Below are 25,109 nucleotides of genomic sequence, written 5' to 3' on the forward strand. Positions count from 1 at the left end.
GGGGGGGGGGAAGCAAACAACCAGACAGATCATTTTTGGCATTTTAACTTGGAGACAATGACAAATGGAAACAACAGCAAAGCGAACACAAATGCTGAAAGCCAGTATGTCCCTTTCCCGTCACCCCCCCCACCCCCGTCTCTCGCTAAGGCCCTGGCTCCCCCGGCCCCAGAAGCACCACGGAACTAAACATCTACTTAAAGCACCCAGACCCCTGGACGCCGAGAGCCCAGCCCACGCCGCCGCCCCGCCCGGGTTCTGGGGAAGGCACCTCTGTCACTCCCGCCGCACGGTCGGGGGCAGGCTCGGGCAGGACACCTGCCGGGGGTGTGGGCAGCATCTCAGTTGCAAGGCGGGGAGGGGGGACATCTCGGGAACCCCACCACCTGGAACCACAGTCAAGCAAACCGAGGGCAGGGCGGGCTGCACTGGAGACCGCTGCCCGGTCAATCCCTAAGGGACTCTCCCGCTGGTGGCCAGGCAGGGGCTTGACAAGAGATCCATAAACCCAGCACCCCCTTCCCAGATACAAATGTTTCCCATCGTTGCCCCCCCCCCAATCACCTGATTCTCATCTGGACTTTATCTTACAGCTGATTGATACAACTGGCCACAACACATGGACCTCAGAGCCCCCGCCAGGGGGGACAGGCGGGGCTGACTTTGAGCCAGAGGTGCACAGGCAGGCAGGGGAGGAGGTCAGAGACCCGGCCGGGCCGGGCGGAGGGAGGGCGGGCAGGAGACCCGACACTTGCACGGCACGCAGGCGGCGTGGGGGGGGGGGGGGGACTGGCCACCAGGGCTGGCATCTCCTGCCCTGCGCGGCCCCCTCAGATCACAATGCTACTTACAGCTGGAATGGGAGGCGGAGCCGAGCAGATTCAGGTGAGGGAGAAAAGAAATACCACTTAAAAAACCTCAACTGCTCAAAGGCTCTGCCTCGTGTAGGAATGGTAAGTCAACTATGAGCAAATATTTTAATTAAACATTGAGGGGTGGGGGGGAACCACTTTGGAAAGCATACAGAAAAAGGTAGTTGACGTTGAATCACGTAGAAAACGGAACCTGGGGGGGGGGGTCGACAAAATGCACCTTCGGTCAACGTCTGCTTCCTGAAGGCGGCTGGACTTGCGGTCCCAGTGCACTTGGAGTGGGCGGCCGCCAGGGGGCGCTCAGAGCGTGCGCGGGTTGTACTCCGGCAGCCGCTTGAGCTTCTCCTTCTCCGCCTCGCTCTCGTCCCGCGCGATCACCAAGGAGTGTGAGTAGCCCATGGCCACCTGTGGGGGGGGGGGGGGGGACACGTCGCATCACAGAGCGCGCAGCGGGCACGCGGGGTCCCCAGCCGGACACGGGGACCCACTCGGCCCACCGGGGGGTCCATCCTGCCCAGACCCGCCGGGCAGAGAAGCCCCTCCCCCGCCCCCACTCCTCGGGGCCTCCCTGTCCCGTCCAATGGCCGCGGCGGGCGCCTGCCAGCAGGCGGCTCCCCGACAGTCACCTGCTCGGAGAAGATGCCGTCCAGCGTCTTCACCTCCTGGGCTGCCGTGGAAGACTTGGGCTTATGGTCCCCGTAGCCCTGGCGAGGCAAGCGGGAGGGGCTCACAAAACCAGGGGCCAACATGGAAGTCCACAGGTGTCCCCCGGGGCAGGGCACCCCCCCCCCCACACGCCGGCTCTCCGCCCCAGGACTCCGGGGTCTGTGGGACCAAACCTTCCGGGCAGTCAGCTGCCCGCAGGGAGAAGCAGCCAGGGGCCACAGGGCCCGTGTGCCCCCAAGGGCGTCGGCGGCCCGCACCCGGGCCTCTACGTCTAGACGCCTCCCCAAAAGCCCCGGCGCGTCCCTCCGGCCTCAAAACTCGCATCTGTTACAGGGGAGACTGCACCTCAAGTCCACGCACCCTCCGCAGGCCGGAGAAACGAGGCTCCGTTCCTCCTGTCCTTTGTTTTCAGGGTTTCCAACTCAGCTGCCTCACGAGGGACTAGCGACGCCCGCCCGCCCGCCGTGCGCTCGGGGCAGCCGGAAGGACCGCGAGGACCACCGGCCCCCACCCCCTCGGAGCGGGAAGCACCCGTCCATCAACCCTCCAGCAGGAGCAGGAGGGGGGGGGGACAAAGATGGAGGCGGGGATGGGGACAAGCAGGTTTGGTTTGAGCCACGAGGCCCACTGGTTCTAACTGTGAGATTACATAACGGAAGGCCGGGCTGGGAAGTCACTGGCACGGCAGAGTGGACGGCACAGAAAGCCAGGATGCCTTCGGCAGCAGCGGCCGCGGGGCCTAAGGGGGCTCCAGGCCCACCGAGTGGCGCCCACCAACCACCCCGTTCCTTCCACTGGGTTTCAGAGGCCAGGGCCCGGTCCAGCCACCGCCCCGAGGGCTCGGGCTCACCAGTTCCCCGAAGGTCGGCGATGGGCCCCAGCTGATGGTGCTCTCGTCCGCTGCCACGATGATGCTGCTTTTCCTGCAACGGGCCGAGGACGTCACCCCCCTGCCCTGGCTGCACACACACACGCCCCCCCCCCCCAGACCGAGAGGGCATCACCTCTCCCCCTCCCCGGAGAACGCGGGGTTAACATGCTCCTCCCTACAGCGCAGTCCCCACGGGGGACGGGGCCCCCGAGACCGCCAGACCAAGGCCCCCTGCAGCAAGGTTATGGGGTGGGGGGTCTGACAGGAAGGGAGGGGGCCACAGAGTAGAGACACCCTGAAACCGCCCCCCCACAGCCACCAGACGACCAACACCAGATGACCACGCTCCTGCCCCAGCAGATGCTGACCAGGGAGCAGCTCCTACCACCATACCCCCCCGTCCCCCGTCCCAGAACACCCCTGGGCTGGTCCTGGTGCCCCAGGAGAGTGCGGAGGGGGGAGGGAAGGAGGGAGGGGGGGCCATGCCACCTACCCACAGGCCAGGCTCCGGATCCGCCAGCCACAGAGGTCCTGCACTGCTTTCGGGTACATGGTGGACTCCCGGGAGGTGTTGGTGGCCCCCCAGAAAAACAGCCCGCCTGGAGGACACAAGCACAGCCCGGGCCTCAGTCTCAGCGCCCTGGAGGCGGAGGCGGGGGGCGGTGTGGAAGGACACGGGATGGCGAGCCCGGGGTCGGTCTCGGGACAGGACGGCGGCCAGGCGGCCCCCACGCGCAGAGGTCCGCGCAAGGCCGCGTGGGGGCTCTGCACACGGGGCACTGACCCACTTCGCTGACGGCAAATGAGCAGGTGTAGCCGGCGTAGATCTGGCACGCCCCCCTCCCGGGGAAGTCAAACAGCTTCACCAGGCGAGGCACCATCTCGTCCTTCTGCTCCGCGTGGCCCAGCCGGCCATAGCCACCGAAGCCCCAGGAGAAGACGCGCTTCTGCGAGTCCAGAACCAGCTGTGGGGAGAGACGGAGACGGCTGGTGTCCCACGCTGGCCTCCAGGCCCCGCCTGCCGTCCTGCCCCTGCCTGCCTGGGCAGCTTTGGTGTTCCGTCTGTAGCAGGTGAGAACGGAGGCCGGGCTGCAGCCCGGGGCACTGCAGACAACAAACCAAAAGGACACGGGACCCCAGAGGAGCCGGTGGTCTTCCCGGCCCTGGACTGGCAGGAAGCGAGCTCCTGGCCCCGCGCACTGGGCCTCACCTCGGAGAGAAGAGGCCGAGCTGCTGGCCTGAAGGCCTGGCCCGCCCATCTCTGCTCCAGCAGAGGCGTGAGAGACCGCAGCCCCCCCCCCCCCCCCAGGACCCTGAAGGAAGCCACCCCAAGGACGAGTGCAGGACAGACACCGTCCATCACCCTGTTATCAGACATCAGACGAGGTGGGAAACTGCCCCTGCCTGGGGGCGCCTGGAATGTCACAGAGGGGACATCACCCCAGGGACCCTGGCCGAGCCCAGCAGGGTGGCACCAAGCTCAGGCGGGCGGGGGGGGGGGGGGGAACGGCTGCCGCGGCACAGGCGAGGGAGGGGGAGCCTTACCGTGTGGTTGGCGCCGCAGGCCACGTCCCGCACCACCACGTTGGGGACGGGCAGGATCTGCCCGTCCTTCGTCTTCTCGATGAAGATGGCCACCCGCCGGGGCACCAGCTCGCAGTCGTACTCTATCCGCTGCGCCCGGGCGATGAACTTCCCGTCCGAGTTGTGTCCTGCAGTGCGGAGCAGGCGCCAACTGCAGCCTGGGCACCGGGGCACCGTGCCCGTTGTGCCCACGCCACGTGCCCGCCGGGGCCACCGCGCCAGCTCGGGCCCAAGCCCGCCTGCACACCTGCCCGCACGCGGAGCCCTCCCCAGGCGTGGGCACGCTCCTCGTGTGCACACACAGACCACCGTGGGGTTCCGGGCTTGGCTGTGGCATCTCGGGAGTGGCTCACGCGGCACCACGCATGCTCTCTTCCCAGGGCTGCCCACCCGCCCTTTACAAGTCAGGGGGCTGCGCTGCCCCCATCTTTTTCCAGGGCTAGGAGGGAATGGCGCGCGCTTCGGGACGCGTACGCTACACGCTACAGGAATAGGTATGACGGGGCATGTTAAGCTCCTCTCCCGTCGACAAGGTGGAACAGGGGACGGCGGGTGAGCAGACGGCTGAGCCTCCGTCCCCTGAAGGCAGGAGACGCGGTCAGTCTGCGTTCAACTTCCCTCCCGTCTCCTTGACAGCTGTTCCCAGAGTATGGGGCAGCGATTCCTCCGGCTCCTCTGGAGGACAAAAAGCCACCACCGGGGTCCTTCTAGGGACCTACTGGGAGCTCACAGGGTTGGAAACCTGTCCTTTCGTCATTTTGCCAGCACTGGATGGAGATCCATGCTTACTCAGCCAGCCTGCTCGGATGGCGCTCTACCACCTGAGCCACACCCCTAGCCAGCCAGCCTAGGCCTCTTCTGGTTGTCTTGGGGGATGGAGTCTCTTGGACCCAGGCTGCTTCTCACCTCTCACCGGGGGATCTCAAGCCCCCCCCCCCCGCCACCCCGAGTGGCTAGGATTACAGCAGGAGCCACCGGCACCCAGCCGGAAGCCTGTTTTTAAGCAAGCTCCAAGTGAAGCGCAAGATTCCATTGATGAATCTGAGCCAGCTTCCCGAGCAAGCCTACAAGATGTAACTTGGGCAGAGCTGTGTGTGGGGCTCGGCTGGTGATTGGCAGACCCAGGATGGGCTCTGCGGGGCGGCAGCGCCCTGCCAGCCGGGAGCCCCCTTCCTGTCGCAGCATGTGCTTGCTAAGCAAGCTGCCGGTGTGGCCGATGGCAACGGGAGCCGCGGGCACAGCAGGCCGCGGGCCTGGGATGGGGTCCCGAGTACCACGGGGGGGGGGGGGGGGCCGTGGCCATGGAAACCCCTGAGGGCCCACAGGGCCGCCGCTCCCCACATCCAGCACGGCTGTGCGTAAGGCATTGCTCTTGCTTATTCAATTCTGACTTGAGGTATATTTAGTCTAAGTCACTGTTCCTGAAGTCTAAGGCCGGTGCGTTGCTCGGCCTTCTATTTATACTTCGCCATCTGCGCACTTCTAATGACGCAGGGACCCAGCAACCCAGATCCTGGGGGCCGAGCGAACGGCGGAGGAGCCAGCAGGGGGCGCCCACGTCTCACCTCCTGCTCACGCACGGCACAGGGAACTGGTCCCCGTGTCAGAGGGAGAGAAAATGGAGGCCTTTCAAGTTTGGATGGGGAGGTGATTCCCCTCTCTGAGAACTGATGGCTGAGTTCCTCTTTTCCACTCTGGGGCGTCCACCCCGGTCGGGGAGGGAGGGGACCCCCCTTTCCTGTGACACCCTCGGCCCCTGCGGGGTCTCAACGATGGGCCCTGGCCAGGGTTTTCAGAGCCCTCATCCTGCCGTGCTTTCTCACTGTCAATAAAGGCAAATTTGCACGGCTGAATCTGGGTGAGGGTGGTGATGCTATTTTCCTTTTTCCTCTCTCTGAAATCCTTACATAAATGCATTTCCAAACAGGAGAAAGGACTCTTTTGTCAGACTCCAGCCCTCTCTCCCGGGTAGCGCGCTGAGCCCGGCTGGTGAGGACACGCTGCTCTGCCGCTCCGCTAACCGTGAGACCCACTAATGGACAAAGGCCATTATCCGAGATCCATTACCCGCGCTCCTAACACACGTGTGCAGCCTGACACTGCTCAACAGACAGTTGGGGTTACAGAGCCGTTAAAGGCGTTTCCATACCCAGCTGGCCGAACTCAGGGCACCCGAAGGAATAGAGATTTCCTTTGCAGTCCATTATCATACTGAATTCAGCCCCACAGGCCATCTTGGTAATTGGCTGGCCGTTGTACATTATCTGAAAAGAAGAGACAGCCGGGTTTCAGACGTTCTTTGAGAGACGGGTAAGAATCTCCCCACCCCCGAGTGACGGCATGCGTGCGGCAATTACGAGGTTACACAAGAGAATTTACGGACGCAGACAGCACCAAGCTCAGAGACCCTCCCAGGCAGAGGGGAGGTCTGAGAGAAGCAGCACCTGCCCTGGGGGGCTCTGGGCCCCAAGGAACCCACCAGCAGGCCCGGCACATCCCGGCGTCCACAGCTGGAACACGGGGTGGAAGGGACACTCGCTCTAGCACGGCCCCCGTGTGGTGGGCCCTGCCCAGCAGCTGGGACAAGGCACTGCTTTTATGCAACGACAGCCACTTGGCACGGGGCCTTAACTGATAGTGTGAACGGGGAATAAAACAGAAGGGTTCAAAATGGGGAAGCTGGGAGAGGGAAGGCGGCAACGGATGCAGAAACCGGGAAAGACCTGGAAGAGCCCCCAGGGGACGGGAGGAGAAAGGGACAGAACTGCTGGATGACAGGACAGGACAGGACAGGATGGGGGGAAGGGACGGCGGGTAATTGGAGTGAGCTGGACGATCCAGGCAGAGGAGCGGCCTTTCCTGTCTTACAGCACATGGTCGCTGAGCCGGGGCCCGCCTTCCAAGCTCTGAGGGAAACCCCAGGCCCCGGCCCTGCCTAGGCCAGCAGCCGGGCACTTGGCTTCCTGCCGCTCAGCAGGAGTTCACCACCAGGGACACCCCCCACACACCCCTTCCAACTAATCACTAGTTTCTGGGACTTGTGACCCAGAGATGCCTCGTTTGTGTTCCATGGCAGGGGGCCGTGTACACCGGGCGTGAGCAGAACAAAAGTTATATACACACGCCCTCTTTGGACTAGGACTGGGACTGCACGCACTTCTCCGTCCCCAGTGACCGCAGCATGGACGGCGCCGTTACCTGCGCAGGACTGGGGACCGCGTCTGTCTGGTTGCCGAGGCCCAGCTGCCCCATCTTGTTCTCCCCAAAGGCGAACACGGAGCCCGTTTCTGGAAGGAGAGGAAAGTGTCACAGGAGGGAATGGAACGCTGCGGCACCACAACTGCAGGAAGAGCGGGAGATGTGGTTGGGGGACTGGTGGCCATTCAAGGCCCCTGGGGAGCCTTCTTCAAGAGTCCCTCACCACCCCCAAAAAGCCACCAGGCTTCCCGGGCACCCTGACCCCTGACGGCTGGGAGCAGCCACCTCCTTACCGGTCAATGCCAGGGTGTGGTTGCGCCCACATGCCGCCAGCACAATCACCTCGTGGCTGAGGGCCTCGATGAGTCTGGGGGCTTCCACCCTCTTGGTGTCGCCGTGGCCCAGCTGCCCCTTCTCATTGCGACCTGCAAGCCATAGGGGGGCTGAGCGGTGGCGGTGCAGGGGGCAGCGGAAAGGGGGCGGGGCTAAGGTGGTGGGCGGAGTCAGGAGCAGAGCTAAGGGGGTGGCCCACGCCAGTGCCCCCAGGCCGGCAACACCACCGGCCAGGTCCAGCCAGCCGCTGTACCTCTCCGGGCTTCCTCAGCAGTGGTGGGAATCCAAGAGCACCCCCAACCAGGGCTAAAACTGGAAACCTAAGAGGCACCCCGGGCGGCTGGCACCTGCTCCTGTGCCTGCCAGCCCCTCCCGGCCTTCAGCCCCTCCCTTCCAGGCGGTGACAGCGGCCGCCTGATCACGCACCACGGACCACTGAGCGTCCACCCGGCCTTCCGTATCTGCCACCCCCAACTGCTGACTCGACCCAGCCCCGTGACCCAGCCTGGATGTCCCCAGCCCTGAGCTGAGCCGCGGCCGCACCCCGTGCCCACAGAGGCACAAGGGTGGACCCAGGGGACCAGGCTGTGCCAAGACCTGGGCGATCGGTGCCAGGGCCTCCGGGGAAACCGAGTTCCGCTCACGGCAGACACTGTCTGGGCTGCAAGGGTCTGGACCCAACGCAGGCCCCGAGAACACGGGGGGGGGGGAGGGGGGGTGTAACCCGCGCTGGAGGGTCCCCGTGAGGGTCTCTCAGAGCCCCACTGTGCTTTGAGGAGAGGGGGTCGCTCACTCCCCCCCCCACACACACCACGGAGGAACCTGGAGAAGAGTCGCCAGGCTGAGCCCCAGTGCCTCAACTGACACAGGAGGGTCAGCTCCAGGACCCCCGGCCGCCCACGTTCTGGGGCAGGCACAGCATGCGGGACTCGTGCCGGGTGTCCTGTTGGCTCAGCAACGGGGGGTGCAGTGCAGGGCCCAAGCGTGGCGTCCACCTCGCTCGCGCTCAGGGCTACTCCGCAGCCCCACGGGGGGGAGGGGGGCCACGAGACACACCTGGTCCCACGGCACGCCGGGTCACGGGCCACAGAACGGAGGCAGGGCCTCGGGGGTGCGCGGCTCCGCGGAGAGCGGAGCAGAGGCTGTTTGCAGTTGGGAGCCCTCACACGCGCAGGGGAACAGTCCAGCTCCGAGCAGGAGGGAGACGGGGGAGGGAGCGCACCCAAAGGTAAGCGCAAGAAAACCACGGGGGGGGGGGGGGGGGGGGAGTGCCGCCTGTCAGCAGCAGTCCACAAAGGATATAAATTTGGGCCACACATAACTTGTTAGTTTGGGCGATTTGTTGTTGTTAAAAACAGAACCACAAAATTAGCGGAGTGCAGAAAAGACAACAGATGTTAATATATTTGGACTTTGGTACAACAGCTCATGTAGTCACCAAAAAAAAAAAAAAAAAGGCTCCAAGAGACAGAAATAAAAACAGAGTCATGGGGACTGAAAGTGAATGGCTGAGTGCCATTCACCCGTCACCCTCGCCACGCGAGGCTGAGATCGGAGGATCCGGGTTTGAAGCCAGCCTGGGCAGGAAATGCATGGAACTCTTGTATCTCAAACTACCCAAGTGGCAGGAAAACACTCCTCGAGGAAAACACTCCTGAGGGCCAGCGCCCCGGCCCCGCGGGCAAGCACCCACATACCCGGCTGGAGGGGGGACCAAGGTGGAGGAGGAGGAGCGGGAGACACAGGAGAGGCGAGGACAGGAGCCACCCCCAGCTCCCAGGGGGCAGAGAGCGCCTGGGAAACAGACCCCAGGCTTGGGGGGGGGGGCCGGCAGAAGGAAAGGGGACACACGGTGACACACAGGGGCACGCTCCGCACCGCACCCACACTTACCCCAACTCCACAGCTTCCCTTCCGTGGTGATGAGGAGGCTGTGGGCCGCGCAGGAGCCCGAGACCACGGTCCGCACGCGGACCCCCGACAGGCACCCATACCTGTGGGGCCCCCACAGGTTCTGACCCAGGTTGCGGTAGGCAGCTGCAGGAGTAAGAAGAGGGACACACACGCCATGGGTCATCGGGCCGTTTCCCCCGGGGGAGGACACAGTACCGTCGCCTCTCTGTGCTGAGGGTCACGGACCCGCAGGCCCGCGGGGTGTGCACCAAGTGCGCGGCCCAAGCCCAGGCCCCGGCCTGCTGCCAGCCCCGCTCTCCGTGATCCCCCACGGCACTCCCGCCTCCACCTCGGGCCTCCTCTGCACCCAGAGGTCCTCCCCACCCCTCAGACCAGCTGTCCCTGAGCAACTTCAGGCTGGCCACTGCCCAGTGTCCGAGGACTCGCAGGTGCCTGGCCCGCCGCGAGCTCAGATCTGCCAGCAGCCGCGGGCTCCCTCCACAGCCCCACCTCGCCCCGCTTTGTCCGGCTCCGCGTCCCAGAATGGGCCGGCAGAGCCTTTCTACACGGTGGCGGCCACCGCGGCTCCCGTAGGAACGGATGCAGGAGCTGGTGTTCTCCATCTGTCACCTGCGAGGTGCTGGTCACGCCCACTGTGCCCTGTAGGGGGCGCCACCTGGCTACAGGGCCCACCCAGCAGGGCATCATGGAAGTCTGTGCCCTGCCTCTCCTAGGAGGTGGGAGGTGCAGCACCCCGAGAAAGAGCCGGTGGGCCTGCTACTCAGATGAGGAGAATGCTACAGCAGTATCTGGGTCACTGAGGAAACAGAGGCCTGCCATCAGGAACGGCATGACTGCTCCAACGGCCCCATATAAGGCGCGGTGGAGCCCGGAGAGGACGCCCTGCTGCCCGCTGCCCGTAACCCGGCTGGGGCAGGGCGGGAGCCGCGGCCTGCTTGTGGGTGCACGGAGCTGCCTTGTCGAGGGGCTGGCACAGGACTCAACTCGTCAACACAGCCAGGTCTCTCCTGAGGAACCAAGTTAATAGCCAACTGTGGCCACAAACACACACACACACATACACACTGGACCCTGGTGGTTCACACCTGTGATCCTAACTACTCAGGAGGCTGAGATCTGAGGATCATGATTTGAAGTCAGCTTTGGCAGGAAGTCCATCTGTAAGATTTTTTTTTTTGGGGGGGGGGGGGGAGTCAGTTGTGAGACTTGAACTCTGGGCTTGGGTTCTGTCCCTGAGCTTTCAACTCAAGGCTAGTATTCTATCTACCACTTGAGCCACTTCTGGTTTTCTGATGGTTAACTGGAGATAGCAGTTTCAGACTTTCCTGCCTGGGCTGGCTTTTAACTGCAATCTGCAGATCTCAGCCTCCTGAGTTGCTAGGACTACAGGCGTGAGCCACTGGTGCCTGCCTTCTAAGATTCTTATCTCCAAATAACCAGCAGGAAGTCAGAAATGGAGATATGGGGGCTGGGAATATGGCCTAGTGGCAAGAGCGCTTGCCTCCTACACATGAAGCTCTCGGTTCGATTCCCCAGCACCACATATATGGAAAACGGCCAGAAGAGGCACTGTGGCTCAGGTGGCAGAGTGCTGGCCTTGAGCAGGAAGAAGCCAGGGATGGTGCTCAGGCCCTGAGTCCAAGGCCCAGGACTGGCCAAAAAAAAAAAAAAGAAATGGAGGTATGGTTCTTTCAAGTAGCAGAGCTCCAGCCATGAATAAAAATCTAAGAGTAAGGGCTTTAAGTCTCCGAGGTCAAGCTCCAGTTCTGGCAGAAAAACCAAAATCAAAACCAACCTAAACAGGGCTGGGGATATAGCCTAGTGGCAAGAGTGCCTGCCTCGTATACACAAGGCCCTAGGTTCGATTCCCCAGCACCACATATACAGAAAACGGCCAGAAGCGGCGCTGTGGCTCAAGTGGCAGAGTGCTAGCCTTGAGCGGGAAGAAGCCAGGGACAGTGCTCAGGCCCTGAGTCCAAGGCCCAGGACTGGCCAAAAAAAAAAAAAAAAAAAAAAAACCAACCTAAACAATGTCAGAAGAGTACAACAGGCTGCTGGGGACGGGCACCAGGAGGAGGGAGGGAAGGTGTGTGTACCCAAGCTCTGTCTGGTGACAGTGAAATCATACATGTCCCCTGCACAGGGAGAAACTTCAGGAAGGGGAGCTGGGGTGGAGGGACACTTCCAAGGCAAGACCAAGCAGGGCAGAATTTAAGTCTCCTCTACCCACCACCCAGCTACCGGACCTTGTGGGTCCTCGGTGACTGGACCGCAGGGGCCCCACTGCGGCTCTGCCCTGCGCACATCTAACTGTGGGTGCCCCCAGCACGGGGTTGTGCTGGCAGACAGGAGCAGCCCCTGGGATGCAGCTGCCGTGCCGAAGGGGGGCATTTGGCACCACGGAAGCTTCCGGAGATCAAGTCCTGCACAGACTCAAGACCTCCGGTGGTGTGTCTAGGCAGAGGGGTGCGGCAGTGTGCAAATATTTGCTCCCCATAAAGCGGTACTAGAAGGCACTTTGGGCATCGCTCCAGGTGAAAATCGAGAAGCCATAAAGCGTGGCAGCCCGCCCGTCTTCGGCTGGAGGGGCGTGGGCCTCAGGAAAGAGATGGGGTCTGCATGGGGGCCTGGCCCACTCAGCCAGCGCCCCCCACCGCACTGGTCTTCTCTTGGTGTGGCTCCTGCACCGAGACGGACTCGGGTCCGGTGCCGCCGCCGGTGCAGCACCCAAGCCCTCAGAACCCAGGCCCGGCCCCAGCGCGGAGTAAGTGGTGACGGCAGGGGAGAGGTGTCTGGGCCTGTCTCCGTGGTGTCATCTTGATGGCCGTGCACACGGCACAAGTCACTCCCGCGGCCACGCGCCTGGGCACACCGAGCGCGCCTATCGGACGGGTGCCAGGCTGCACCGGGCAAGACACGAGCAACACCCAAGCACACTGCGCCAGAGCCCGCCCCGCATACCTTGCTGTTTAGGCACTTCCTTCCGACCGATCAAGTCCCAGTTGGTCGCCCCAAAAATCAGCAGCTGCCCTTTGCACTTAGACCCTTCGAGTTTCTACAGGGAGAGAGGGGAAGAATTAGTTTAAGACGTTGCCAGCTTTCCAGGGAGCAACAGAAAGAAATGTTTCATTTTTGAGACAGGGTCTCCCGTGTAGCCCCAGGCTGGCTTCCGGCCCCTATTCCGCCCCCCCCCCAGCCCCCCGCCTCCCGACGGCCTGGGTCCGAGCCTGGCTTCGCTGCTGGCGCTTCCCAGGGGCGTGCCGCACTGGGATGAACGGGAACACTCACACCGTGAACGGTGACCCCACTGGAGCACTGTCGCCACTGCACGGCCCACGCCAGGCAGCCAACCCGGCCCACCCGGGACCGTCTCCACTTCCCAAGGCAGGACCGCGGGCCACGCCCGCACCTGCACACCAGGCCTTTCCCCGGGGAGGTGGCAGGGGCAGAGCGGAGGACCAGCTTCTCTAGGGGAAGGGCAGGGGACGCGGTCCATTTCCAACCAGGACACTAACACTCGCCCCCCTCCCCCCGCGCTGCTGTGCCCAAGGTCGCTGACCCCCACCCCCAATGTCGGTGGCATTTTGGAAGGCCACCGTCCGACCCGACTGCAGGCTCTGCTCGGCACTCCCCCTTCTCTCTGCAATGTCACTTGCTCGGCACGCACAAGGCCCTGGGTTCTGGGCGCCATGCCAGGACCCCCCAGGGCCCCCCAGGGCCACGTTCTATCTCTGCCGTGTGCCCATCCCACCTGGCCCCATCCACGTGGCAGGAGGAGGGCCACCAAGCCACAGGGCCATTCGGGGGGTGTGGGGGGGGAACTGACTGTGCCAGCCCAGCACGCCGTCGCCGCCTTGGCGTGCTGAATTATTCAGAGCTGCCCTTCTGCAGAGCAGGGTGCCCCCTCCCCTCCCCGCCACGCCCAGCCTCAGGTTACAGGAAGGGGAGCCTACCTTCCCCTGCTGTCTCCCCATTTTGCTCGGCAGCAGGTGTGGCTCAGCCCATGAGGCTGTCAGGGTCCCCAGGGAAGGCCAGGCCCTGTCTCCCCGGCCTCCCTGGCCTCGACGGCTGAGCTCTCACCTTCGGGGCAGCAGGGACAGGGGAAGGGTTTGCTAAGCCCCAGGGACGAAGACTGAACCAGAATGACGCTCACGCCAGGAAGCCAGAGGTTCAAAGCCTCGCTATCAATGCTCGTCATTAGAAGGGCAACGATGATGGGGTCGCCCGGGACCCCGGGGGCTCAGTCCCATCAGATCGGCACTTACAGCAGGAGAGGGTTTCAAGGCTTGTGAAGTCTTCAAGCCAGCTAAGCACGGATGCAGAAACCCCACCTTTTCCCGGTGGCTGCCTCCACCAAGGGCCCAGCCCCGCATCCCCGCACACTGGAGGGGGTGTGGCCGTGCGTCACATCCCGGCTCCGATGCCAGCGTCTGCCACGCACCCTCACCTTCACCCCTCCACAACTTAATGCTTCTTCCACCTCATGCGGGATGAAGACCTAACTAAAGGTCAGGAGGTGGCGGTGGCTCAGAGCATGCCAGGCCTCGGGACCAATCTCAACACCAAAGTAAATCCGCAGGAAGCCAGAGGCTGTTCAGTGCTCCTTTACCCAGCCTCCTCCACGGATGGGCCAGGAGATGGTTCAAAGGCGGAACTTGGTCCGTCCCCCGCCCCCCCCCCCCACATGGCTCCTGTCCCCATGACCTGGGCCCAGGTGAACAGCGGGAGAGCTGGCTGACCTGTCCCCTCACAGGCATTCAGGAGTCAGGGGCTCCCAGAGCCTCAAAGACCACCAGCAAGCAGGTCCCTAACACGAATCACTCCCACACTGCAAGTCTGGCCCTCTGCTCTGTGGATCTGGTGGTCCTCTCAGATCAGACAGGTTTGTCTCAGGCTCCACAAAACCTTCACGACCCCAGACTGGAACACGTTCTCAGACCTGGACACCCGTGCTGCTGCCCTCCAGGGACTCAGCCAAGACGGTGTGCCCGATGGGGCTTGCCCAGGCTGAGGTCCATGGCAATCAAAGCAGCGTCAGCCCCCGGAGGCCAAAGTGCCCACCAGACACGCCACACTCGATGCTCAGCTCCACGACTGAAGCTGGACCAAGGGACCACCTCTCGCACGCTGCTCTGCCCCTCAGCAACCTGAGCTCATCGCCCCCACCCCACCACCTGTGGCCTCCAGGTGAGAGAAGGCAGGAGCACAGGATCTCACAAGGCCATCCTCTAGCAACTGCACTGTAGGGGCTTGCAAACGCTCCTTCTAGAGGAGCTGTCGACGCAGGGTACCAGGTCCTGGGTTCAGGGACATCGAGCAGAACAAGAAGTATACTGCCCACCACCTAGGCCTGCCAGCGGGGAAATGAATGAGCAGCAAGGTCCAGTCCCCCCCCACCCACCAGGGCTGAACATAATGGGTCCTGCGGGGGACAGGAAAAAGCATCACCTCGGAACTCCCACCGTCACCTAGACTTGCAACCCTAGGATGGTGCACCAAAGGCTCTAAGGCCCGAGGGTCTACTCAGGAGCCCTGAGGTGAGAAAGCGCAGAACAGAAGACTACGAAATTCCAGTTCTAGGCCAGGTGTAATGGTTCACGCCTGTCATTCCAACACTGGGAAATCAGAATGAGAATCCGGAGTTTTGAGGCCAGCCTAGACTACAGAGCAAGCCTCTGCCTCGAGAAAACCAAAACTCATTCATTAGCTTGCTTCTGCTTCCACGCAGACAGACAGACATAAACCAAGGGTGAGCTCCAGTGGGCTGCAGTCTACTCAGAGATGAGCTCTCCCCTAAGACCCAGCCACCTGCGGGGCAGGGGCCTCTCCAACAGTCCCCCGCAGCCACCTTCTGGGTGACTCTCAGCATGGGAGACTTCATTTCCTGACATCAGAACTGGAGCCAAGCAGCCCGGGGCTCCGCTATTCAGCCATGCCTTGCCTTTGCAAAGGCAGGCAGAACACAGGAGGCCTAACTACTTCACTTCTGTTCTAGCTTGGGGGGGGGGGGGGGGAATGTCTGACAGACAATGCAAATTAGATCTGTCAGAGGACAGGTCCTGGGCTCCCGTTCTCAACACTGGTCTGCACCACGGCCTGGCAAGGGCTCTCGGCACCGGCCCTCCCGGTTTGCAATGTCCTTAAGGAGTAAACCATCCTTCCGGGATCTACCGAGCTTCTCTACCCCCTAGGCAAGGCGTTCACTCGGCCGATGACCCATCCAGGCAGAGCACGGCTCCCAACCCCAGGGGCGCTGCCCAGGCAGCAGCGGGAGACCCTGCGGGCCCCATCACCCCCTATCTGCTCCTGGAGCACGCCCTCACCGGAAAAAAAAAAAAACCCGCCCGCCCCCAAGTCTAGCTCTAAATCCCAAGAGGAAGTTCCATCTCTTCGCTGGGGGCTGTCAGAGAATGTGCTGGAAGCCTGAGAAGCTCGCCCCCCACCCCCACCGATATCCCACGCCAAATCTGCAGTAAAGTTCTGCTGGGGATGGTCTCCGACCCCGCGGCCGCGGGGCTCCGCAGGCTTTGAAGCCAAGTGGGCCTCGACCTCCGCGGCCACTCGAGTCACCGGAGCCCCGGCGTGCGGCGGGAGGTACCCCGCACCAAGCCCTGCCCCGCCCCGCCCCGGCGGGCACCCCGCGCGCCGCGCCGCCACGGACGCCAGACAAAGCCCAGCACCCCTCCGCAGGGGCTGCCCGGACCGGGGAGGGGGGGGGTGGGGGCCGCGTCCGAGCATGCGCCCTGGCCCCCGCCGGCGGCCCCCGCCTTCCCGGCGCGCGGGCGGCGCACGGCGCCTGCGCGGGGGCCCGCAAGCCCCGCCCCCCCGGGGCGCCGGAGCCGCGGCGGCGGGAACCTCAAAGCCCCGGCGTGAGCCGCCGCTCCCCGCCGGGCGCCAGCCACCCCCTCCCCGGCGCTCCCGGGCCCGGCGGCGAGTGCCGACCACCGCGGGGCGGCCCGTGCGCGGGGCTCCCCGGCGCCGCCGGACCCCGGCGCGCGGCCCCGGCCCGAGCGAAGTTCCCCCAAGTCCCCGCTCCCGGGCGGGGGAGGGGCGAGGGAGCGGCGCCGGGGGCGGGGCGTGACCCCCGCGAGGCGGCGGCGGCGGCGGCGGGCGGCCGCCCCTCCCCCGCGGGCCCGGGCCGCGCGCCCCAACGGCCAACGGCCCGCGCCGCCCGGGGTCCACCGGCGCCCGCCGCCCCCCTAGCTCCCTCCTTCCCCTGCTCCGCGCGCGCGGAGGCGGCGGTGATTCAGCCGCGGCCTGCGCCCGCCCGCCCGCCCGGGCCCACTCACGACGCGCTCCTTGGTGTGCTCCGGCTCGGTGATGATCACCGCCGCGCCGCCCGCCTTGCCCGCCGCCGCCGGCCGGGCCGCGCGCTTGCCGCCGCCGGGGGCCCCGTCGAGCTCCAGGCCGTCCTCATCGCCGCTGCTGCCGCCGCCGCTGCTGCTACTGCAGCGCTCGGGCCGCTCGCGCTTCCTGCCCGCCGGGCCGCCGCGCTTCCTGGGCCCCGCGCGGGCCGTGCCGTTGCCGGAGCTCGGCTCCTCCCAGGCCGCCGCCGCCGCCTTCTTCCTGGGCATGGTCACGGCTGGAGGAGACACGGGGCAGCGCGCACAATGGACGGGTTATAAACTGCGCGGGGGGGGGGGGAGGGGAGGAGACGCGCCACCGGCCTCCACTTCCTCCCCTGCCCGCCCCGCAGCGCCGGCCGCGGGTGGGCGGAGGGGGCGAGCCCGGGAGGAAATCGCGCCCCTCCCGGCCCGGCCCCGCGCCTCCCGGGAAGCCCCAGGCGCCGGGCTCGGGAGCGGGGGGGGGGGGGGGGGCGGGGGAGAGCGGCGCGGCGCGGCCGGCGACCCCGGCCCATCCCCAACTTAGCCGGGCGCACAAAGCGCCGCGGTTGCAGCCGGGCCCCGCAAAAGTGCAGGGGAGGGAGAAGGAGCCCCGATCTGAATCCCGGAGGGCTGCGGGACACTTTCAAAGACGCCCCCGGCACCGGGCGGCCAAGGGGCGCCCCCCGCCCCGCGCGCCCCCACCTGCTGCTTTTGTGCCCCGCGCCCCCCGCCCCGAGCCGCTCCGTGCAGGGCAATGCGGGACCCCCCCCCCTCCCTCCCGGCCCGGCTGTCCCGGTCTCCCCGGGGCTCCAATCGGATGAGCCCCTCGGGTGGTGGGGGGGGGAGATCCCCGAATAAAGTCACCCCCGGCCCCCGAACACCTGCTCGTCCAAGCACGGAAAATGGAACTTTCTCGGGGCCCCCCTCCCCGGGCGCCCGCCGCGGCCCCGCGCGCCCGCCGCGTCGGCTTCGTTTTTTTTTTTTTTTTTTATTGATTTTGAACAATGGGATCTCTGTCTGTCTCCGATTAAACCACGTGGATCCGCCTTCCTTCCCCTTCTTATTCATTCAGTCCCCCAGCCCCCCCCTTCCCTGGGGTGTGTTTTTTTTTTCCCTCCCCCTCCCTCACCTTTTCTCCTTAGAAAGAAAGGTGGGGGAGGAAAAAAAAAAACTTTCCCAGACCCCGCAAACTGCCGGCCGCGGCGTGCGGGGTCCCCTACCTGGTGGGGGTGCGGAGCGGGGAGGCGCGGAGGAGCCGGAGGTCGGGCCGCAGGGCTCCTTTCTCTTTCCGGCCCAGACGAGGGCTCCAGCCCACTCGCCAGAAACACTTAAAATGTAAATACGAGCTTCCAGAACAAATGCTACAACACAAAACAGAAACACATGTGCTGCCGGGCGGCAAGCGAGCGCGCGGCCGGGCGGGCGGCGCGGGGCCCGGGGCGCGCGCGCCCCCTGCCGGCCGGCGGACCCGCGCCCGCCCGCCTCCCGCCTCCCGCCCCGCCCCGCCCCGCCCGCCCGCCGGCCCCGCCGGAGCGCGCGCGCCCCGGACGCCACGCGCCGCCGCCGCCGCCGCGCCCCCGGGCCCCCGCGCCCCGCCGCCTCCCGCACGCCCCGGGAGCGTGCCCGGGGCCCGCTGCGACGCGTCCATCCGAGACGTCTCCGGGGGCCCGGGGGAGAGCGCCGCGGCCGTGTTTTCCTGGGCACACGTCTAGACAGGTCACCTGAGGACACTGGCTGGCGGCGTCGCCTCGCTCCCGCAGCGAGCGGGCGGCCAGCGCGGGGCGGACGGGGCCTCCCTGGCCGCGGGAGCGGGGACGGACGCGGCGTGGAGGAGGACTTGCCGCGCGCGGCACGGCTGCACCCGCCCACGGAGCCACCCAGTGAGCCACTCGTCTCGGGGCCATCCCAGCGAGTGTAACGGGAACCGTCCAGGTTCTGGACACGTTGGCCGAGCCCCTGGTACGTGCCAGCCGAGGGGACAGCTTTCTCCCTCCCCCCCCGAGTGGAAAGCAAAGTAATGAGAGAGCCAGATTAAACAAATAGTTGCAAGTATGGCCAGTGTTACAAAGTAATAAATACCACGAGGGAACGTTCCAGGGCGGGCATGTGTGAGCTGTGCCGGATGGGGAAGGCCTTGAGGCGAAGGTCAGCCCCGCCAAGGAGGGGTCAGGACCCACCCCTACCGAGTAGGGGTGAGGAGAGAGTCTAATCCAGGGTCCCTGGGTCCTGGGAAGAAACGTCTTCTGCAGGCCTGAGGTGAGATTAAAGGGCTAGGCTGTAGCTCCTGAGGATCTCTGCGTATACCGGTTCGAAGCCAGCCCAGGTAGGGACGTCCATGGAGAGGCTTATGTTAGCCAACAAAAAGCTGGAAGGAGAACTGACATCGTTCTGCAAAAACAGCAACAAAAAAGCTAAGGGACAGCACCCAGGCCCTGAGTTCAAGTCTCGGTACTGCCACAGAAAGAGAGAGAGGGGAAGGAAGGAAAAGAAAAAAGGAGGCAGAGAGTCCAAGAGGTCCCAAACCAAAGTACTTCATCAAAGTCAAAAGTCTGTGTAAGTCAGGAGCCAAGAACACTTTATGTAAAAGAACCCTGAAAATGAGTAATCAACAGGTATATTTCAGAGATTTCCCAAAAGGTCAAGACAGACTAGAAGCACCCTTTGAGAACCATTTCTTAATAGGCCTTGCATTACAAAAACAAAAAAAAAGGGGGGGGGGGATTCAAGAGATTAAACCTAGGCGCTTTGAAGTAAAACAGGAGAACCAACCAGGAGAGAATTCCCGGGGATGGCACCCTCCAGTCTGCTTCAGGAAGGAGCGTGTTGGTGCTAGCCAGCCCTGGAGGCGGCTGCCCGGTGGTTCTTCCTCCCCTAGCCAATGACTAGCATTCCCATGCTCCTGAACATTTGCTGCCAGCCACTCTCTGGTTGTTTCTGGGGCCCATTCTGTGCCCGTTGCCAGCCTGCAGACCCATGCGTCAGAAACACTGACACAATAAGACGCCAGTACCACATTGCATCATCTGACCCCCGAGGTGTGGTGCTCCCAAACTGGTTTTTCTTGAGGATGTTGCTGGAGGAGAAAGGCGCTTTGGGGGGTACACCCATCTACTAGCCCTACTTGCTGGGCGACAAACGGGATTTCTGCCACAACGTGTCTCAGTTTCAGGCAGGGCTGTCCTCGGGAATGACAACCCCGGCTGAGCGTGATGGGCTGCAGGTGTCATCGGCAAGGTGTGTTCTGCGGTTCTTCAGGGAACCAAGGCCACAGAACACCAAGCACCGGTCAGGCTAGCTGGGGGAGGCTTGTGGGGAGGGGATGGTAGGGAGAGAGCATGGGAAAGGGAGACACTGTCCAAAAAGAAATGTACTCTTTGCCTGACTTATATAACGAACCCCTCTAAACATCACCTTTATAATAACAATAACCACTTTTTTTAATGGGCTTGGAATTTTCCTGGGCTTTCTCCTCTAGCCACTGCTCTCGGGATGGGTTGGATTGGCACAGATCCTGGAGAGGGGGGAGAGGAGATGAGATCCCTCCAGTCCTGGCCTGGTGTTGAGCCCCATCCACAGCACGTGTCTACACGTGGGTTCCTCCTGCCAGCCGGCCCTGGCTATTTGGCCTCCTCTGGTGTGCAGTGAAAGCTTTGGAAGCGTGGTCTCATTCAAGCCTCACCTGCAACCAGGAGGCTAACAAACTAACGTTCTACTTCCTTTCTATCATATGAAGCCACCAATCATGGAAGTGATGGTAGACACAAGTGGAAATCCAGTTCTGACACTCCAGTAAAGGTGCGGCTGGACACAGTTCCACCTCTGAGGCCTTCCTGATAGCAACTGAGCACTTGAACTGTGTCCAGTGTGCTGTCAGGTTTGAAACACACTTCTTTCTCTTTTTCTTTCTCTCCCTCTCTCTCTTCCTCCTCCCTACCTTTCTGTTTGTTCTTCTTTCTTCCTTCCTTCCTTCAGGTTGGTCATGGGGCTTGAACGTGGGGCCTGAGTGCTGTCCCTCAGCTCTTCAGCTGAAGGCTAGCGCCCTACCACTTGAGCCACAGCCACTTCTGGTTTTCTGGTGGCTAATTGGAGATAAGTATCTCGTGGACCTTCCCACCTCAGCTGGCTTTGAATTGAGATCCTCAGATCTCAGCCTCCTGAGTAGCAGGATTACAGACATGAGTCACCAGCACCTGGCTTGTTGGTTTGTTTGTTGCCAGTCCTGGGGCTTGAACTCAGGACCTGAGCACTGTCTGTGGCTTCCTTTTGCTCAGAGCTAGTGTTCTGCCACTTGAGCCACAGCGCCACTTCTTTTCTGTTTATGTGGTACTGAGGAATGGAACCCAGGGCTTCATGCATGCTGGGCAGGCACTCTACCGCTAAGACACATTCCCAGCCCCTTGTTTTGCTTTTTTGAAGCAAGGTCTCACTATGTAGCCTAGTCTGCCCTTAAATCCCAATCCCTGCCTCAGCCTTCCCAGGGAAGAGATTACAAGAGATTACAATACCATCACGCTTGGCTCACACTGGCTTTCAAAGGCTGGCATTGGTGGCTCATACCTGCCATCCTGGCTACTCAGGAGGTGCTAAGATTTGATCCCAGGAGACTCGTATCTCCAAGAAAGTTCCTTAAAGCCGGAAATAGAGCTGAGGCGCAGGTGGCAGAGTGCTAGCCTTGGGCAAAAAATAATTATAGTCCAGGCCAACCCAGACAAAAGCAAGAGATCCCCAAAATCACTGGCAACAAAAAAGGGTGCCCCTGTACCAGGAAACCGTGGTGGCAATGTACTCGTGTAATCCTGGCACTTGAGAGGCTGAAGCAGGAGGACTGGGGGTTTGAGGCTGGTCTGAAACCCTATCTCAAATAAATAAATAAAGGGAGCTGGGGATGTAGCTCAGGGCTGTAGTGTTTACCTGGCATGCATGAAGCCCTGGGTTCCAGCTCAAGTCCTGCCCCCTCCCCCCCCCAAAAAAAAGATAGATGATTGATAGATACTGAAAAAACAACTATTAGTTGATTCCGTGTTGACATGGTGATGGTATATCTCGGATTAAAATAGTACTACATTCGTTTCACCCGTTTCTTTTTGCTGGTGTTTTTCCAATGTGGCTATTGTCTAAGGTTTATTAATCGCATATTTCTAGTGCTGTGGCTGGCATTTATTTGCACCGGACTGCAGAACTACAGAACCTGCCCCTGGCTCTGCAGCCGCAAAGCTCTGCTTACCCTGTGTGTAACACGCAGGGGCGAGTTTGGCCTACATTTCCCCTGGAGCTCCTTCTGGACTTACTGATTCCTGGCTCTCTGGTCCGTGGGCACTGAGGATTCCTGGCTGAATGTTTGGAGAGATGTTTTCTGGATGACAAAGATTCCATTGTACTATTTTTGCCAGGGAACCACAAAATTTTAGGATCCAAGTATAGCCAGACCTTAAGCCCCCAGCCTAGGAGCCCCTGTGGGCTCAGTGTGAAGCGTTTGCCTTTGCTTGTAGAGTTCGCACCCATGGCAGCTAGTAAGCAACACCTGATGTGGACCTAAATCATATCCAGAGGAAGCCAGGTGCTGGTGGCTCATTTCTGTAATTCTAGCTACTCAGGAGGCTGAGCTTTGAGGATCATGGTTGGAAACCAGCCCAAGCAGGAAAAGTCCCTGAGATGCTTGCCTCCAACTTGCCACCAAAGAGACAAAAGTAGAGCTGTGGCTGATGTAGAAAAAGTTAATCAAGAGCATGAGGCCCTGAGTTCAAGCCCCAGTGCCAACACACACACACACACACACACACACACATACACACATTCAAATATCCAGTGGACTAGGCACTGGTGGCTCACATCCATAATCCTAGCTACTCAGGAGGCTGAGATCTGAGGATCTTGGTTCAAAGCCAGCCCAGGCAGAAAAGTCCCTGTGAAACTCTTATCTCCAATTAACCACTCAAAAACTGGAAGTGATGGTGTGGCTCAAGTGGTAGAACACACTAGCTTTGAGCACAAAGAGGCTCGGCGGGGACAGTACCCAAGCCCTGAGTTCAAACAACCACCACCACCAACAACACAAATCCAGAAGGGTTTTCAGAGCGGAGAGATGTGTTGAAACTTCCTAGGGACACACAGCCGGCTGGGCAGGACAGCCAGGAAGAATCCAGGCCTCTCGAGCCCAGTCAGGAAACCTAGGTGTGGTCCTGGGACCTGCTTTTCCTTTTCTTTTTTTCATTTAAATTTTCAGTGCTAGAGATCCCATCCAGGGACTGGAGCATGCTAAGCACACAGAGTTACATTCTCTGGGCCCAGAAACAGCTTCTTTATTAGCAAGCTCCCAGTGGTTTTCGTGCGTCTGAAAGCATTGGACGTGTGCAGGTCATGGATTTCCTCAGGCTTCCCCTGTGCACAGCTGTGTCCACAGACGCTGATCGCCATCCAGTTCACGGGGAGGGAGTACAGGGAGGGTGCAGGAGTGACGAGCAGGCCCACAGACAGTGGAGATGTCACACCTATCACCCTAGCAACTTGGGAGGCTGAGATCTGAAGATCATGGTGTGAAGACAACCAGGACAGGAAAGTCTGAGACTCTTATTGTTAATTAACCACCAGAAAGTCAGAAGTGGAGATGTGGCTCATAGAGCACTAGCCTTGTGAGAAAAAGCTAAGGGATAGCTCCCAGGCCCTGAGTTCAAGCCCAGGACCAGCACCAGAAAAAAACAAAACTAGGAAGAAAGTCATAGGAATTCACTGAATCTCTTTCCCCTGCCTGGCAGCTGCTGTGCCATTTTATCTCCTGGGAATAAGGGACCCAGGCTCCTGCAAAGGACACCCTTCACTATTCAGACCCTCTGGGGCCTGGCCAGAAGGAATTTGGAATCTCTCTCTCTCTCTCTCTCTCTCTCTCTCTCTCTCTCTCTCTCTCTCTCTCTCTCTCTCTCTCTCTCTCTCTCTCTCTCTCTCTCTCTCTAAATCTAATTTTTCAGGCCAAGGAAAAACAGGATCGAAATCAATTTCATCAAGGTCTGTGGGTTACTTTGTAACCGCTTTTGCTCCTCAGTCTAAGTGGGCTGTAGGATCTGCATGCATGCTGTGTTGCCCGCCTCTGATAGAACCACAATTTGTAAAATTGGTCTGTAATCAACCGCTCACCAGGCCCTTTGGAGGGTGCTCCAGAGGGAAGCCACGTCCTGCAGCGCAGCATGGATGTAGCTTGGAGACCAGAGCGAGAGACCAAAGCACAGACAGATTTCAGATCTGACAGAAAGTTCACCCAGCGTCAGTTGTGCATAATTCACACCCAAGTCTGACTTGGGGCTGAGACCCGACATCCAGGAGAACTGTTTGCCGTTGTAGTTGATGTTGTTGTTGGTTGCAGGGCTTGAACTCTCCGGGCCTGGGTCCTGTCACCGAACCTCTTTGTGTTCAAGGCTGGCTTCACCACTCCATGAGAATCTGAGTGATAAGAAACACCAAGGCTTTGGACCTAGCAGAGAAGGGGGCTGTTTGCCTGAAAGACAGGGCGATGGAGCTAGGAATGCAGCCTGTTCACTGTATCAGGTGGCTCTGGTGGCCGGGAGCCTGCCATTTGCAGGCTGTGTTATGCCATGCTAACCTATATAATCTTCTGGACAATGAAGAACCCCATCCCACGGGGAGTCCCCACGATGCCAGATCCCGAGCAGGTAGCCCGGCTCTCGGCCACTAAATGGACAGGGCCAGGCCGAGGAAGCCAAGGGGTTCTCCTCAACAAAGCCCACAACTGGCTTGTACTGAGCTCTTGCCATAGGCACACAGGAAAAAAAGCTTGGACATCTCAGCCGTAGAGCCCTTATCTAACATGTGGGGTGTCTTGGGTTCTGTGTCCAGCATTACCAACACCACACCCCTAAAAAAAGAAAAAAAAAGAAAAGCCAGGCTTGGTAGCTCACACTGTTAATCCTAGCTACTCAGGGGGCTGAGATCTGAGAATCATGGTTCAAAGACAGAAGAAAAATCCAAGAGACATTCCTCTCGAACCAACAAAAAGCCAGAAGTGGAGATGTGGCTCAAGCAGTAGAGCATTTGCCTTGAGTGGAGAAGGCTAAGGGTGAGCCTGAAGGCCCTGAGTTCAAGCCCCAGGATTGGTACAAAGAAAAAATTTAAACTACCAACAAACATCTGTTGGGGACTTACCAGGGTGTGGGTACTTTACACCAAACACGTGTAATCTCAGTAAACTCTTAAGAACCATCCAAGTTCCAGCCTACATTGAGGGGGGAAGGAAACCCAGAGGTGGCATAATCTGCCTAAAGTGGGATTTGAATTCAATTCTGGATGATATGTGAACTGGGTTTTAATTTTACCTTTATTTTTTGGTTAGTCCTGGGG

The 25,109-nt window shown here is 61.3% G+C and overlaps 1 protein-coding gene and 1 long non-coding RNA gene across 2 annotated transcripts; one reads left to right on the forward strand and one right to left on the reverse strand.

Moving 5' to 3' along the window:
- Positions 1-29: 29 nt before the first annotated feature.
- On the reverse strand, positions 30-18,158 carry Rcc2 (regulator of chromosome condensation 2). The gene is made up of 13 exons (XM_048350346.1): positions 17,984-18,158; positions 16,728-17,020; positions 12,400-12,493; positions 9,418-9,561; positions 7,485-7,616; positions 7,192-7,280; positions 6,143-6,257; positions 3,955-4,121; positions 3,194-3,374; positions 2,903-3,008; positions 2,389-2,461; positions 1,499-1,576; positions 30-1,277 (listed from the first exon to the last, which is right to left on the reverse strand). The coding sequence occupies exons 2-13, from the start codon at positions 17,010-17,012 to the stop codon at positions 1,173-1,175; spliced, it is 1,569 nt and encodes a 522-aa protein (XP_048206303.1). The 5' UTR covers positions 17,013-17,020; positions 17,984-18,158; the 3' UTR covers positions 30-1,172.
- Positions 13,948-24,432, forward strand: LOC125354643. Its single transcript, XR_007211519.1, has 3 exons — positions 13,948-14,096; positions 15,815-15,817; positions 24,422-24,432. It is a non-coding gene; the product is annotated as an uncharacterized LOC125354643 (long non-coding RNA).
- The last annotated feature ends 677 nt before the right edge of the window (positions 24,433-25,109 follow it).

The sequence above is a fragment of the Perognathus longimembris genome, chromosome 7, assembly GCF_023159225.1.
Source record: "Perognathus longimembris pacificus isolate PPM17 chromosome 7, ASM2315922v1, whole genome shotgun sequence".
Taxonomy (NCBI): domain Eukaryota; kingdom Metazoa; phylum Chordata; class Mammalia; order Rodentia; family Heteromyidae; genus Perognathus; species Perognathus longimembris.